Source organism: Dermacentor silvarum, chromosome 1 (assembly GCF_013339745.2).
Source record: "Dermacentor silvarum isolate Dsil-2018 chromosome 1, BIME_Dsil_1.4, whole genome shotgun sequence".
In the NCBI taxonomy this organism is placed as follows: Eukaryota; Metazoa; Arthropoda; class Arachnida; order Ixodida; family Ixodidae; genus Dermacentor; species Dermacentor silvarum.
In genome coordinates, this window is record NC_051154.1 from 64,137,491 (window position 1) to 64,154,319 (window position 16,829).

General features: G+C 43.9%; 1 protein-coding gene across 5 annotated transcripts in view; it reads right to left on the reverse strand.

The window, feature by feature from the left end:
• Window positions 1–389: 389 nt before the first annotated feature.
• The window catches only part of LOC119464504 (conserved oligomeric Golgi complex subunit 4), a 67,218-nt gene continuing 50,778 nt past the window's right edge, over window positions 390–16,829 (reverse strand). For all 5 annotated transcript variants that reach the window (XM_049668796.1, XM_037725510.2, XM_049668792.1 and 2 more), the window contains exons 19-22: window positions 16,404–16,505; window positions 12,780–12,908; window positions 6,067–6,158; window positions 390–574 (exon numbers count right to left, since the gene is read on the reverse strand). In XM_049668796.1, coding sequence (XP_049524753.1) covers window positions 532–574; window positions 6,067–6,158; window positions 12,780–12,908; window positions 16,404–16,505 — 366 coding nt within the window. In that variant the 3' untranslated portion in view covers window positions 390–531. The remainder of the gene's footprint in view (window positions 575–6,066; window positions 6,159–12,779; window positions 12,909–16,403; window positions 16,506–16,829) is intronic.

Genomic DNA, 16,829 nt, shown 5'->3' on the forward strand with positions numbered 1-16,829 from the left:
AGTGACTGTTATCTACAGGAATGCAGAAAATGCAAAGTATGGCACTTATAATACTTTGTTTTCAGTATCAGTTTCTACAAAAAAAGGAAGAAAAAAAACTAGAAAAAAAAAACAGGCTTGCATTCTAAAAGGCTTGTCAAAGACGGTAATTTTCAGATAACCTACACATGCCTTTCTGAACGCTATAATAAACCACCTGGCTTGTACATGTAACACTAAGTACATGACAATAGACACCCTGTGATGAATATAGAAGATCTCCTGTAATGTTGCTTCCTTGGTGAGGTTTCATGCCTTGTGAAGAAAAACTTCCCAAGTAAATAGTAGTCCAACTATGGGACACTGTGCAAGTTGAAGGCCAGTGGGGGAGAAGACAAAGCATGCACGCCTAACCACAAAAAGTGACGTTTTGTTTATTTTTTAAATAAGCATAGCTAAAAGGTTTTTAGTAGCTTCTGTTCCATGCACCACAGGTGCACATATAGTGTAACTTTGGTCTATGTACAACTCTATAAACAGTGCAATATAAAACTATAGCTTGAGTCTTCTTATATCCTCTTGACGGAAGTCATTCCTGTAAATAGTGAATATAAAATTGTGCTGCATTACCACACAGTGGCTATGAAAAGCGAACACACAAAGAAGTAAATGTAGAAGCATAGGCGGCCCATGTCGAGTAAACACGCAAAATTACATGGATACTAAGCTGGAAAAGGCACAAAGAAAAAAGGGGGTGTGCTGCTCTATGTAAGTTATCTTAAAATTACAGAGTAATAAAAATTAACGGTATTGAAACATTGATAGCAGATGCCAACACATGATGCTGATGCTTTAGATGTCACAATCTGATGTGACATCCAAATACAAAACAGACAAAACAACTCTTTATACCAATGAAGCCCATTGTGAACAACTGAGACCAATATGACTCCATGACAGCTCAGATATTCTTCCTTTAATGGAATCCTAATGATAATGATGATACTATATGTGTGCGGCTTGCGACTGTCGACAATCTTGTATTTTCAACACCCATCACAGTTAGCTATTTGGCTGACCTACAGCTTCCAGAGCCTATGCACTTGCAGCTGTTAATCTGCCTGCTTTCCATTAATGGTGCTTTGTTAATTTATGTTGTCATGTCAGAACATATTACACAAAAATGAAGAAGAGGTATGCACAAAACTAACAATATGCCTTATGTTGGATGTTCCTATGTACACATTGCTTTTCTCAAACAGGATACAGTAACGAGAGAGAGAGAGATTCAAATTTAATGGTGCCAGCAATTCACGAGAGTGGACGCAGCCTCCCTCCGCCTAGCAGACGGCTGAGATCCCCTGGGTCTCAGCGGCTGCCTCGGCTAGCTGGACGGCCCAGACCTGGTCTTGCTGGTCTGAGCTGAGCAGAAGGGTCTCCACTGCTGCCGGTTTTGAATTTTGCGGCCCTCAAAAGGAGCCGCCTTCGAGCATGCCCATAGAATATATGGCAGATCCGCCCTACCTTTACATAATTTGCATTGATCGTTGTATTGCCCTGGATAGAATCTGCTGCAGACACCGGGTTTGGATACATGTTTGTTTGCAGGAGGCGCCAGGCCACCGCCTGTTTCCTGGTTAGCGCGGGATGAGCTGGTGGGTACCGGGCCCTTCCCAGGCGATAGTAATCGGTTATTTCTTTGTAGCTGACCATGCGGTCTCCTCTCATTCCCGGCTGGGCGGGCTCACTTGCTCGGCGAGTAAGTCCTCGAGCTACGTTGTGAGCCGCCTCGTTGCTGGGGAGAGAGGAGTGCACGGGTGCCCAAATAATTTGGATCGTCCCGCGTTGACAGTCGCTGTTACTATTTAGAATTTTGAGCGCCTCTGGCGAGATGCGTCCTTTCGCGAAATTGTAAACTGCAATTTTTGAGTCGCTTATGATAACTCTCGCTCCCGTGGAGGCCACCGCTAATGCTATGGTGGCTTCCTCTGCAACTTCGGCGTTGTCCGTTCTCACGGTGCCGCTTGCGAAGGGTTCTCCGTCCGCGTTTACCACTACTACGGACATCCCTTTGCGTTCTCTGTATTCCGCGGCGTCTACGTAGGCCACGCCCTCTACGTCATGGTATTTGCGCTCAATGTGGCGTGCCCTTGCCTCTCGTCGCTCCTTGTGCTCCAGGTGCATGTTCTTGGGCAGTGGGGGAATTTTAAATTCCCTCCTCGTCTCTAGTGGAATGCTTAGTTTGGTGCCGTGTTGCGCTTCATATCCAATTTTGAGTTTCTGTAGAATGTGTCGCCCCGTTGGGGTTCGTGCGAGTCTTTCGTATTGGGCGGTAGTGTGCACCTCGATTAGTTCGTCAAGCGTGTTGTGTAGCCCCAACTCTAAGAGTTTGTCGTTGGGTCTTGCGACTGGGACGCCAATTGCCTGTTTGAAAGCTTGTCTGATGATGCATTCCATCTTGTTTTTTTCTGCCACACCAAATGTTAGGTACGGTGCCACATAGACGATGCGGCTTATGACGAAGGCCTGCACTAAACGAATTAGGCTGACCTCCATCATGCCGTAGTGTCTATTGGCAATCCGTTTTATTAGCCTTAGTGTTTGCTGTGCGCTGTTCTCTAGCGCCTTGATGGTACCAAGGTTTCTGCCTTCCGCATGCAACCGGAGTCCTAGGACTTTGATTTGGTCTACGATAGGTATCGGGCCCCCGTTCACTTTGATGTTAATGTTCGGTGTTCCTCCGTATTGTTTCCCGGTCGTAGGGTACACCAGCAGGAGTTCGGACTTTTGAGAGGAGCAACTGAGCCCCTTCTCTGCCGCGTAGCGTTCGACGGCCTCCGTGGCCTGTTGAGGGGTTTCCTCGATTTGGCGTTCGCTGCCGCCTGTCATCCACAACATTATGTCGTCGGCGTACAGGCTGTGGTTGAGGCCGCGGATCTTGCTGAGGATTTTCGGCAGGCTGATCATGGCCACGTTGAAGAGAAAGGGGGACAATACCGAGCCTTGCGGCGTTCCCCTACTACCCAGTTTTATGTCATCCGACTTGATGTCTCCTATCGTGATTTGAGCTGTGCGGTTCAAGAGGAAGTCCCGGACGTAGGTGTAGGCCTTGCGACCTACCCCCAGGTTCTGGGGGTTCCCTAGGACCGCTTTGTGCGTAATATTCTCGAAGGCCTTGGTGAGGTCCAGCCCTAAGATGGCTTTCAGTCCCGTTCCTCTGCCCCGCGCGTCGAGGATTTGATGTTTGATTTGGAGCAGGACGTCCTGCGTGGACAGTTTCGGCCTGAACCCGATCATCATGAGCGGATACAGACCTCTATCCTCCATGTAGTTGCTTAATCTAGTGAGAACGACGTGCTCCATCAGCTTCCCCACGCACGAGGTTAGAGAGATGGGCCTGAGGTTCTCAATCAGTAATTTCTTCCCGGGTTTGGGGATCATCACCACGTGCGCAGTTTTCCACTGCGGCGGTATTGCACCCTGTTCCCAGCACGCGTTCATGTACTTTGTTATTGCCGCGATGGATTCGTCATTTAGGTTTCGGAGAATCTTCTTCGTAATGCCATCCGGGCCCGGTGCCGACTTTGTGCGTAGTCTGAGTATTTCGGCCCTCACCTCGGCCTCCATGATCTACTCGTCCAATGCGGGGTTTTCCGTGCCCCTGTACGCATTCTGTGGTTCCTGCGTAACGTTTCCTATGTATCTGTTCTGTATGTCGCGAATGAGTTCGTCGTCGGTTCCCGTGTAAGTGTGGGTGATCTTGTTGAGGTTCTGTCTCTGTGTCGTTTTGCTGCCCTCTGGGTCTAAGAGACATCTGAGGAAGTTCCACGTTTTGCCCAGTCCGAGCTGGCCCTTCATGCTGTTGCAGTAATGAGCTAATTTTTCTCTTTACATATGCATGCTGCAGGTCCTATTTGGCCCAAGCTAGAGGAGATTTCAGAATTTGACAGAATTTCAGAAGACATGCTCACACATATTAATGAATTCTGTATTGCAAACGAATGAAAGATAGAATGAAATACAGTTAAACATTGATATAACAAAGTCGTTAAAATCGGCACATTACTTCGTTATACAGTTAAACCTGCTTATAACGAACCTCCATATAACGAATTCCTGAATATAACAAAGTTTTTCTATTCCCCGCCATTACTCCATAGAAGCACATGTATTTGACACCTCTACGTAACGAAGTGGCAGCGGGAGACCCCCTCGAAATAACGAATTTTCCCCGCCGACAACCTAGAGATTCCCCCCCAAATTTTGTCATTTTTGCGCGAGCAGCAACCGGTCGCGCTTGGAGCGCTTGAATTCACGGCGATTACGAGGCGAGAGCAAGAGCATGTGTGCGTGCGTGCGAGCATGCTTGCGCGAGGCGGGCCTGCATCCCTTGACCCGGCAATCTTGCTGCCGCGGGCGTGACCTTTCCCCCTCCCTTCATTCAAACCTGATCCCGCCGCTTGCTGCAGCTGGCCTAGCCTGCCAAGCCGGCACTCTCCTTTTCCAGTTGATGTTGCCGAAGGAAAAAAAAAAAAAAAAACATTTTCTTTTTTTTTTAACGCGCTGGCAGCGCCACTCTTTGGTTACTGCGCAACGCTTCACTTCACTAACCTGACACTAGGTGACACTATACTACGCTACGACGCCATCGTGTCGCTCGCTCTTCGTTTCCGACGCCTCGCGCATGTGCAAAACGACACGCGTTCACGCATCTAGTACCTGGTGTGACATTCCAAGGATGACGAAAACGAAAAACGGGTGCGCGTTACAATCGAGGGTGCGTTAGAATCGAGTAAATACCGTAAGCATTTCTTTTTCGAATTTTCGCGCCGAACCTGCATATAACGAAATCCTCGTTAGAACGAAGTTTTTCGGGAATTTGTCAATTTCGTTATATCCAGGTTTAACTGTATTAAAATTTTGTTACATTTAAAATTTGACCTTTTATGCAAATAAGTACATGCCAATGAATTTTTCTTACACGGAAGAGGCCACAAAAGTTCCCAAATTATTGGGCAATCAGAAAAAATGAATTTAAATGTGAAAAAAAAAATTTCATCTTGCCGAACTTTAGTGTTGGCGACCAAAGATACGGTTTCATGCAGCAACGACTATATCTTGATATTGGTGGTACAAAGCGAAGCCTGCGTTGCTTTCGCGTCCACCCCGACTGATATTGTGATTCATAAGTTACACAGAAATTTTATCCCAGCTAAGATTTTACTGGAATTCTGAAGACAGTATGTTCATTGTTTTCATCAGTTTACTTGGAGTATCATGACAATACCAGTTCTATATTAAACGTAACTGTGAGTCCTTTCATTTTTTGTTTTTCGACATTAGTTTTGCTAAAACGGTCCCAGAGGACACAAACCTATTGTAGCTAAAACTGCATGAGTGTATGATGGACAAGCAGTTTAGCAAGATGGAAAGTTGCGAAAGTTGTTTAGCAAGATGGAAACTTGCGACAGATTATACCCAACCGGTGACGTGCAGTAGTGTGTCTGCAAACAATGTGGGATGATGACGGTTTGTGAAAATATCACCAACATACTTAAAATTTAGTATGCGAGAGGGAAATGACGAGTAAACATATTCAAAGGGATGCTGCTTGTTTGTGAAGATCATAAAACTTCTTTTTTTCCTGATTTAACTTTATTTTTCAATCAGCACATCCCTCTGACAGAGAGTTAGTGCCTTCATTTAATATAAGTTGATCATATTTAGTTGACTGATTCAAACAATAGGCAGTCATCTGTAAATGAACCTATGCTATTGCTTATTGCAGTGAGCCCGCAATAGAGAAAACCATACTTGTACATTCCACATAATTTACTCAAATAATCAATGCTAACATGAGGGTTGAGTAAATTTCGAAGTAGAATACAGTTATTCAAAACTACCAGAGTCCTTGTGACAATGCTGCTATAGCAGCGGCATTCACAATTATGGTAATCATGGTGTCACACATGCAATGATGATGGTTGACTCACTAGTATTTCAATATGTACAGTTATACATGAGCTGCTTTGCTTCCATACTAAGAAAAAAAGAAGAAAAAAAAAAAGAAAAAAAAGCCATCCTTACCTCAGACTCAAGACTTGCCTGACTTCGGTAGGAGTAAGCCTCCATGTCATGGGTCCAGCATTTGTTCCCCAAATGTCAAGAATCTCAGACACCTGGAATTTAGAATGGAACATTTAAAACTTTGCACATGGGGGAATAGCTCAGACAATAAATATTTGCAATGTGACACATGTAAAAAAAAAGGGGGGGGGGGGCAGAGCTTGCCTAAAAGATTTTTGGAAACAGTTCTTATTGAACAGCTCCCTTAAAAAGTACTGAAAAATTAGCACTAGAAGTTCAAAGGAGTGAATTATATTACTGTATGCAACATGTGTGCCCATTGAACAGTTTGAAGTGTGGACTGATAGTCCCTTTGAACGATGCTTCGGCGTCAGGGCGTGAAAGCAGAGGTGGATGGCACGTCAATGTGCAGTCACAAGGAAACCAAGGACTATTGAAATGGCAATCTTGTGCACACAGTGTGCACAGTGCATGCGACCTATACCTGCATGAAGTGGCACGACACACATCAATCGGGGCATCCAGGCCATCAAAGTGAGGCACTCTCGCGACTTCAGCATTTTAACACACAACAGAGAGGATGGTATCTAAGTGGAAACAAAACAACCCAGGCATAAAGTTTCCTTATTAATGCAATTAGCATTCTTCAGGCACTTTATGTACTTTACGGGGTCTGTCTGTCTGTCTGTCTATTCTCTAACTGTTCTCCCACTAACATAGATCGCTTGGTAGTAGTCCATGGTCTAACGGGTAGAGTATCGGGCTGCTGTGCTGACGAATCCAGGTGTGACACCAACTATTGGGCCAACTTGGGTTGTGCATATGTGACATTGGCTATGTGCCACAGGATAAGTGCCAGTGTTCAATGAACCTCTTTAACTCCAACTTGGGTCACTGGGTATGCCCTACTGGGTACGTGCCGCCCTTCAATTAACATCTTTCATGCCAAATTGAGTCACTGGGTATGCCCTACTGGGTACGTGCTGCTCTTCAATGAACCTATTTGACGCCAACTTGGGTAACTGCGTATGTGCCACTGGATATGTGCCGCTCTTGGTCAAAGAAGAAGAAAAAAAAAATACTTTTAAAATTTATCCGGTGCTGGGCGGAATTGATCCCGCATCATATATATTCAGACAACTTTGTCTTAATATATGTATACATTCGCACATGCACAACGCGCTGACTCCGTGGAGGTGTCCCTAGATGACACAGCACATCCAGAGGGAAGCATGAGATGAAAGCCCAGTTGCATACCCTCATACATGATTTGTTTCGGCGGTGGCAATACGGTCTGTCGCTACAGTACTTCAATGCCAATAGCATTAACGTCGAAATTCATCGTGAGATGGTTTCTGTCGTAATTTTTTTGTCAAGAATGTCATGACTGGTTACCACAAACATTGTAACTGAAAGCGATTTTTAATTGCTCAGTGCAACACCAAGTTTAGATGCCTCACTATATAGAATGCCTATGCAGAGTACTGAGAATCCATGAAAAAGCTCTACAATTGAACTGATTGCAGTCACTCAAGGCAGAGCCAACATGAAGGAAGTGACAATGGAAGTCAAATTGGGGGCATGATGCCTTGTGCAGTTTAACATATTGAATACTATATTATTTAAATTTTGTGTTTTTACGTATCAAAACCAGTATATGATTATGAGGCACGGTGTAGTAGGGGACTCTGGATTAATTTTGACCACCTGGGGTTCTCTAGCGTGCACCCAATGCACGGTACATGGGCGTTTTCACATTTTGCCCCCATCAAAATGCAACCACCATGGCCGGGATTTGATTCCACGCCCTCGGGCTTAGCAGCGCAACGCCAAAGCCACTACGTCACTATGGCGGGTTGAATGTGCTGAAGGATGGAGTTCAATATAATTGTTATGGTGCTCCTATACTGTTACATAAGGTCTTAAAGGGCACTTTTCTGTTGTTCAGTTGACAATCTGAAACGTCACAGTTTATTTTCAACTCTTTCGAGAGAACTTACTAGTGGGCACATGAGCTGCCTCTTAGGCAGTTACATAATGCTATAATGCTAGCTACTAACGGGTATAATATAATAATGTGTATAATGCAGTTACAGTAGAACCTCGCTGTTACAATCCCGGGTGCTGCGTTTTGACGGCTGTTAAGTCGTTTTCGGCCGGTCCCAGCAAAGCTCCTATAGGACCCAATGCATTGGTAACCCCGCTGTTGCGTCGCAACTGTGAGACGGTTCCCGCATTACGCGTTGCGAACTGCCACCCCACGCTGGCCCGAGGGGCTATGCTGATTTTTCATGTCGCTTGGCTTGGTGCATGATGGGATTGGCCGGCTAAAGTGCCAGGGGCGCTAAAGTGCCGGGGGCGACACCTATGACATATTTTCTGTTTCCGCCAGCAAAAGCATGGCCTTTGAGATCCATATTTGCTATCTAAAAACGGTGTTTATGATGAATTGCGGACCTAAAATTGGTTTGGCACATAGATGTTCCGTATAAAGTCCAAGGGCGATAATGCCATCACTGCGCGCCGTATGCTGTATATGTGAGTGAAAGCGTGCAAGGGGAGCCAACGATCGCGGCTAAATCTCGCGCGCACAAGAAAGAAAAGCGGGGAGGAAGCGTGCCTTCTTCCGTCGCGCTCGAGGCACCGCGGGGGAAAAGGAGGGAGGGATAGCGGGCGGCGCTGTACTCTGGCATCAACTGCGTACTGGGCGGCGGCGCGCGGTCGCACGTGCCTTATCTTAAAAGCGATCTGCATTGGGGGCAGAGTCAACGCAGTGTAGGTGCGTTGGCAGCTCGTATCTTTGTGCGTGCTGTGTGTTCTCGGCGCTCAGTTTGCATTGAAGCGATAAACAGCACGAAGGTGGCATCGCTTGCTGATGCTGCGGCGCTTCCTCACGGCAGCGTTAGACAGCGCGTGTCCGCGGTCATCTAGTCTGATGTGTTCATACTTTTTTTTTATGGTCCCATGAAAAACGTATCAGCGGGGTTCTACTGTACTAATGGATATGATGAAGTACTAATCGTAATTTCTCTTGAAATTCCCATAGAATAGCATGTATTTGAAATCTTGTTTTAATGAAGGAAATTTTTTCTATACATGGATATAACAAACTTTTTTTGTTCAGAATGAAAATTTAATGATTGTTTTGCACTGATTAGGCCAAAATCTGATGAAATGCTATGCTGCTTGTCAATCGTTTCAATGAGCAGTTCAAGACTACTGCGAGCTGTTGGCTACCTGGCAATGTGCCAAACCGGCTGTGCTGCTCAGCCAATGGTAACACATGTACTCTACCACTACCACTTCTCACTATATTACTTGGCCAATTTTGCCAGCTACCGCACTATTAGGCTCGGGGGCACATGGCTTGCGGTACAAAGGTGCATGTGTGCGGGGTACCTACTGTGACGTCCAACCATGACCATCATATGATAATCTTCTGCACATACGCAACCAAGGGGACCATATTTGATAATGATCCATTTAATTTTCTACTCTTTCTGCCCTGCATAAATGGCTCTGACAAAGCCTCACCGTCGTTACTGCTGGGATTCGGCACTCGTTTCAACCTGTCGCACTGCTAGTTGAGTGCTCATGATGATGGCAAAGATGGATTGGAGTTGACAGCTGTGTTAGAGAAAGCAGTCATCTTGCTGACAAAGACACTCCATCTTTCACGGTCCTTCAGTGATGTGCAGTGGCCTTTTCCATTGTTACTAACAGCACACTCCCGCTATCCTGGTGGCCAATGTTAATTGTGAGGGTGGGCAATCGTATAACGAAGTAATGAATATAATGAAGTAAGCGTGGTAAGAGGCATGATGGCAAGTGCTCCGCCTGAGCATCTCTTTTTACCGTGTGGGGATAAACATGCATATGAAAACGCAGTTCATCGCAGTGTACAGTTCAGTCCGTATCCCATGGCGCTATCAACTGAATTACAGAATGGGTAAAGTTAAGCACTACATGCTAAAATTCACCACTTGTTAAATAGGGCAAGGCCTTTAAAAAACCTTAGGAGGTGGCGAAATACCTTTCTTCTAAAAATCTGGTATCCTTGTGGGAAGATCAATTTATCCGAGATAGCGCACGGAGAGACTTCATGTTTCACTTCGTCAAGTAGAGTCTCGTGCTCTTCCACAAATTCTGTGCATTCTAGCTAGTAATGTTTTACATCACCATGGGCATAGCAGAACAAACATGTTGGTAAGGGCGACAGTCTTATCTTGTGTTGCCACGGCGGTGTTCTCGATGACTGGGTGCGAACACGATGTAATAAGCAGGCTTCTGATCGGCTAAGTCGCTCGGTCAAGCAGGATTGCTATGGTAGGACCCCCAAGGAGTGAAAGGGGTGCCGAATGGTCGTCCTTGATACTCTTTGGATGTTTTCTGGTACTCTCACCGTCAGTCTGAACATTAGTGCTTGGCGAGCAAGACCGTCTGCATCTTCACTTCCTGACACGCCGATGTGTGACGAAAGCTACTGAAAGTCCAGCTGAAATCCTGAACTGCATAGATGCTTGATGCTGTGTAAAGACCACTTTAGGCAAAGGTCCTGCAGAAAATCTTGCTGGAGTACCTTTAGTGCTGCCTTGCAGTCCGATAATATCACTACTGGTTGCACTGAGCAAGATATAAGTTTCCGCAAAGCAGCTTTAATTGCTATACTTTCTCTTGCCATCGTAGAAACAACCCGCTCAATTCGGGCAGCCCATGAGGCTCCCAGTAAGTGTGGCTCTCCCTTCAACATTGTTATAGCAAGGTTTTACTGCACCCTTTTCTTAAGGACCCTATACTTGATGCAAAAAATCTGTGTGAAAAGAAACAGATAAATTCACTAACTAGTATAACTGTGTTACTGAAATGAAACAAACCCCTGTACGAACATACCAGCAACCCTGAGTAGCTCCAAGAATCTGTAATACCACTTAAAAAATCCGAGCAGGAAGGCTTTTGACAAAGCAGAAGTGCTGCACTGGATCCCCATGATTTACTTACTATACATAACTGTACTGACATTCTTCAGTCACTTCAAATGTCGTGAAAACTGCTATGCTGAGAGCAGTCAGATTCAAAAGTACCAATGCTGACCAAAATACCTCAAGAAATTATGATGCAAGTTAAAAGATCTCCTTTATATTGATTCACTGCAATATGGGACAATTGTTTAAACCACCAGTTATAATCTTAAATAGGCCGAGAAAGCTACACAAAACTAAGTGACACCTGGCTCTGTGGTGAGTCAGATTTTGTTGCATGACCACAAGATGTTGTAAATGGCACAGATATACCATAGAACCTTAGCAATATGTTTCTGTTTATGTTTTCCCAGCTCTTAACGCTCCGAAACATCAATCCCAATTAGTTCCCACAGAGTAATGTGAATTAGCTTCCCGTTTGTTACATTTCTCTTCTCGGTTGTTACATCCAAAAACTGCAACGGCACACCACTGACGTGGCATCATCTGTAGGCGGTACCTACATTGAGCGTACTAAGGCATGAATACGAGCCCATGTTACAAATAATAAATATGTGTCTTTTGATGATCGAATCGGTACATTTAAACCGCTAAGCACATCTGGCATCACTGCCAGTCTCAACTCTGCTCATGACATCGAAAGCGAAGAGGAGGTTAACAAAGGTACAAACAGCCGCCTCACACACAAGTTCACAGACGCTGTCATGGCCTTAGATATCCTCTTGCACTGTTAACTTCGATGGACACGGCTGCGCGAGAAAAAAAAGTTGCGAGTACTTGAAAAGAGGCTGTGATTATCGGACATTTGCCCTAAGCACCAGATGGAACTCACCAGCTTTATTTAGTTTGATTCATGGCTGCAACCTCTCCAAAAGAGAGTTTAATGTTTAATCTAACTGCCAGGCAGTGACAGCGAGTGTTATTTACCAGGCTCTTAATAGTTCATTAGCTTTCTATTCAACCTGAAATAAATTTTTATGTGGGAATCGCTTTTCACCTTATCTCTAGTGCTGCTGCAAGCGTTATCGGATGTTACGTTTCCCTGGATCAAGCGTTTCTTTTTTACAGTTCCTTAAAACAACAACAGGGTTCTACTGTACATAGTGGAGCACATTTTGCTTTTTCTGCCCAAAAATATTTCCTTTCATTATAAAAATATTTTTAATATTTAAAAAATATTACTGTTCGTAATCCTTTACGTGTGTAAAGTGTAAACCAGCATAAAAGAAATTTTATGCTGGTTACGCTGGTATGTGGAACAGCCATCATACAATGAATACAAGGCTTCTGAGATCAGTGCAGCATGGATGTCACATGCAGCACTTCAAGTCTTGGATGATATGCCCCTTAGGCATGAGCAGCCCCCAATCTTATAGCAGTGTGGGCATGCAGTTATTACCTCTGTCAGTACTACTCTAACTATATGGGGGAAATCTGCTGAGTGCTGAAAAATATCTTACACAGCATTTATACCAATACAGTATTATATAGCAAAGGGATCAGACAGTTTATAGCAATGAAGGTTTCATCATTACGTAATGAGAAGAGCGTCTAAATCTTTGTTGTTGGACCCTATTTAAAAAGAAAGAAAACAAAGGAAAGTAAGTGTAAGGTCATCCTGAACTTCTTTTGCAAGCTGACCTGTTTTTGCCTACATGAAAACATTGTCGACAGCAAGTGAGACAAGCTACTTTTTCACAATACTGTAGGCAATTTTTTTATGTCTTGACTCACCATCTCCATGTTGAGAAGAGTAGAAATTTGCGACACTCTGGAAAATTTGTCCCTAATCGACCACGTTGTGACTGAAGTCATGTAGCTGATCAGATATCGCAGCTCCTTGTCAAACTGAAGACCACCAAGCTGCAAATGGTTAGCAAAATTAGTTAATATATATTGTGCAGACAGTCGTGACTGGCAGACACCAGCACGGATATGAGCTAGTGTACTTGCAGCAGCAAAACTGCTAGTCAGAGATGATATGTTTCAAGTTGCAAAAACAACAGCTATTTTGACAGACGCAGCTGTTTTAATATGTGACTGCACTGTGCTTGGCTTGATTCTTTCCCTGCTTTAAGCCACAGGATGCCATCACTGTAGGCATCAGCTATTGTTCACCATGGTTTGTTTTATCATGCTACCCTCACCCCATAATAAGCTAACGAGAGAGGAGGCCGTCGTCTGGCGGCGACTACAGACAAACATGTACAGACACCTAAACTTACTATGTCATTGGTACCCCACACAATACAATAACACATGCCCTTTTTGCGGGCAAATACATAAATTTATACCGTACTACCTGAAAGTGTCTGAAAAATCTGGCAGTTCCCACGATCCCCAACTCTAGCCAGTCCCAATGGGATGCCGTGTCGCTCGGCAGCCAAGCCACAGGAGCCCTGGATAAGGGCCCATCCCACTGGGACAAGATGAACTCAAATTTAAAGCTTATTAATACTACTATAAAAGTAATTATTGCAACTAAAGCAGTTCATGTAAAATTGCTTTTACTGTAATTCTATATTTGTTGCTGTGTATCAAATGTTTCCTGTCCTCCTACCGTAATGCCTTTTTGGTCAATGTAGGTTTGAATAAACATTTTCCCCAAGGTAGCCTCATTATGCTCCACTTGGAGAGCCATTGTAGTTAGTTCATTCAAGGTTTATGAAGTGCCATTTTAGTGCTAACTGCATCATAAATGCACAATATAAAAGCAAACAACAACCTCTGCAGCCCATGGAACTGAGCATATGTTATAATATGACACTTTTTTTCTTCCTTTTTTTAACAGCGAGAGCAGTTAGCTGCACACACTTATCTGTTTTCTTACGTGCTATTACAACATGCTGACAGTACAAAGTAACAGTATCGACAGTACTGTGTAAGACTGTAACATGTGCTTTCCGAGATTGCAATTCTAACATGACACAAATAAATCGTCCAAATAAAAGACGGGTCAATAAACTTCAGCAGCTTCTGTGTCATTGTGTTGCTGCTACTGATCTTTTCAAATTTGACTCTAAAACGATACTCAAAGGAATCTGCGAGCCTTGCAGTGCAGTCTGCAGTCCGAACCTTGAGTTAAACTAATAAAAACAGCTGCATGAGGTAATATAAACAGCTATTTGAATTACTTACTCAGTCTAAATTAATAAAGTTAGAATTACTAAGGCTATGAACATTTAGAATAGGTATTAGCCAAACAAAGGTGTGCAGTTGACGAGTTGGTATTGCAGTTGGTGCGTGCATGGTGCTTGCCTGCCATAAGGACAGAACGGTATGACTAATGGCAATCAAAGCAGACCTAATCAGAAGAATGAATGTGGAATATGCTAGTGCTGCTTCCACAGAATTGACAGACAGAGATTGCCTTACTGCAGGCTGTGATGGGTCCTCAATATCAGGTGATTGTTGCATATTATGAAAGTTATTCAATTTTTTTGAAAATAAGCAGCGGTTTGCAGGGGATCTTAGTCTTCTCTGGGCATCCTTGCTTCATGTTGCTGTAATGCACTCTGAGCATCATTTAACACTCCATATTCATGGAACTAATGACAGTAGTATTATACTTTACATGGGGCTTTCAGTTATTTGGATAAGTGTGATTAAAATAAGAAAACTAAACAGTAAACATTTTCTAGGTTTGGATTCATCCTGGTAATTCTCAATTGCAGAACTCTATTACCAGTCAGTGTGCAAGGGAATACAGCAGCAAGTGCCCCTAAAAAAAAAAAAAAATCATGCATGCCAATGAATTACTGTGTCTGATTCTCCCTCTTTTTTTGCATCCATGTCCCATACGTCGCCTTGCTCAGGAGCTGTGGTGTATCAAGACTCATCACCCAGCTAAGGGAGCTTTTGTCTTTAAGGGAGCTATTTCTTGGAGTGAAGAAGGGCAGCCACATCATGCTTTTTTATGAGAAGCCTCTACTGCATTCTTGTCTATAAATTGTAGTTAATGCAAAGGCTCCTTCCAGTGAAAAAGAAAATCACAGTTAAGGCTAAAACTGCGCATTACCATATTTACTTGTGTAAGTTCCGCCCTTGTGTAAAGCTTGCACCCCCACTTTGAAACCCTAAACTGTGGAAAAAAAGTTTCACTAAGTGTCACATGCAAACCAGCACTCTGGTTAATTTTTTCAAGCCACTACTACATGACTAGTCACTGCTTTGCTGATGATGGCATCATATCATCACTGCCACCGTATCCCACCGGATTGTGATCATGCAGCATAGGTCCACTGTGCTTCAATGATACTGGCAGCATTGAGGTGCACTGTTTAGCTGCGTCGTGATTTTGGAGCCATTAAGAGGGCATTGCTGTAAAAAGTGTGCTCTTGGATTTCGAATTCGGATTCTTGGTTTCATTCAAGACTGTCATCAAGAGCTTCAAGGTGACGAGAATCTCAAACAGGAATGGACGACCCACAGGACGACCAGCTTTGGGAGAGCGCCGACGAGGCGAGTTCGTCAAACGATGAGGGCAGCGGAAGTGACAAGGACGCCTGAACAAAATTGTTCCTAGTCGGCTGTTAGTGGTTGCGTTATTCTGCACAGCAGTCTGAGTGCAGTTCGAGGCTTTAGTGAGTAGCCATAAGCCTGCTCTGTGTAAGGCTTGCACACTGTACACAACCCCCCCCCCCCCCCCTCCCTCCTCCAAAATATTAAAAAAATTAAATTAAATTATGGGGTTTTACGTGCCAAAACCAGTTCTGATTATGAGGCACGCCGTAGTGGGGGACTCCGGAAATTTGGACCACCTGGGGTTCTTTAATGTGCACCTGAATCTAAGTACACGGGTGTTTTCGCATTTCGCCCCCATCGAAATGCAGCCGCCGTGGCCGGGATTCGATCCCGCGACCTCGTGCTCAGCAGCCCAACACCATAGCCACTGAGCAACCACGGCTGGGTGGCCTCCAAAATATGGGCCTTACACAAGTAAATACAATATTTATGCATAATCCATAACTATGACAGCAAAAACTGCAGGGTATAAGATAGAGCTGTTCACAATAAATACATGAAAGAGCAGTGAGTACAGTGAAGGCACTCCGAGAGAACTCGTAATGTTATACTAAAAATTTGTGCTAGCATTGTTAAATTGACCGCGACTTGACAAAAATGCCTCTGGTCATCATTTGGGAGTCAAAGATTTTGCGAACAACAAAAATGCAGTGACTTTGCTTGGAGCATAAAACTCGCACCTTCCGGTTACGTGTGACATTTTGGTTTATAAAATTTACGTACGCCAGTAAAAAAGAAAGAGAAGTTCAGCTATAAGTTAACTTTCTAGCACAAATAATACAACAGACTTTGAAGGTTACTGCATTACACAATCAACTGTGGAGTTTCTCTTACCCTGTTGAAAGAACACTTGAAAACTGCTTTCTCAAGCTGAAATGTAGTCTCTGCTGCTGTGAGATTTACCAAGCTGTCATAGTTGGCAGGAATCAGATCACCCTTAAAACAAAAGGCAGCAATAAGACAAATGAAAACAATCCTATAAAATAGAACTTGCTCTCGTCTACCTCAGGCTATGTTAAATGACTGCTGTGAGTGCAGGTGCACTCACAGCAGTCATTGTGCACAATATTGTTTTGCTTCAACGATGAGCAGATGCAAACATGCATGTATTACATAAGTACAGTTGAACCTTGATATAGTGAAGACAGATATAACGAATTATCAAATATAATAATGTAAAAGTAAAGTAAATCTAAAATGTTTCCTGCCAATACCAGCAGGTAACAAATATATCCTTATAATGAATATCGGATATAACAA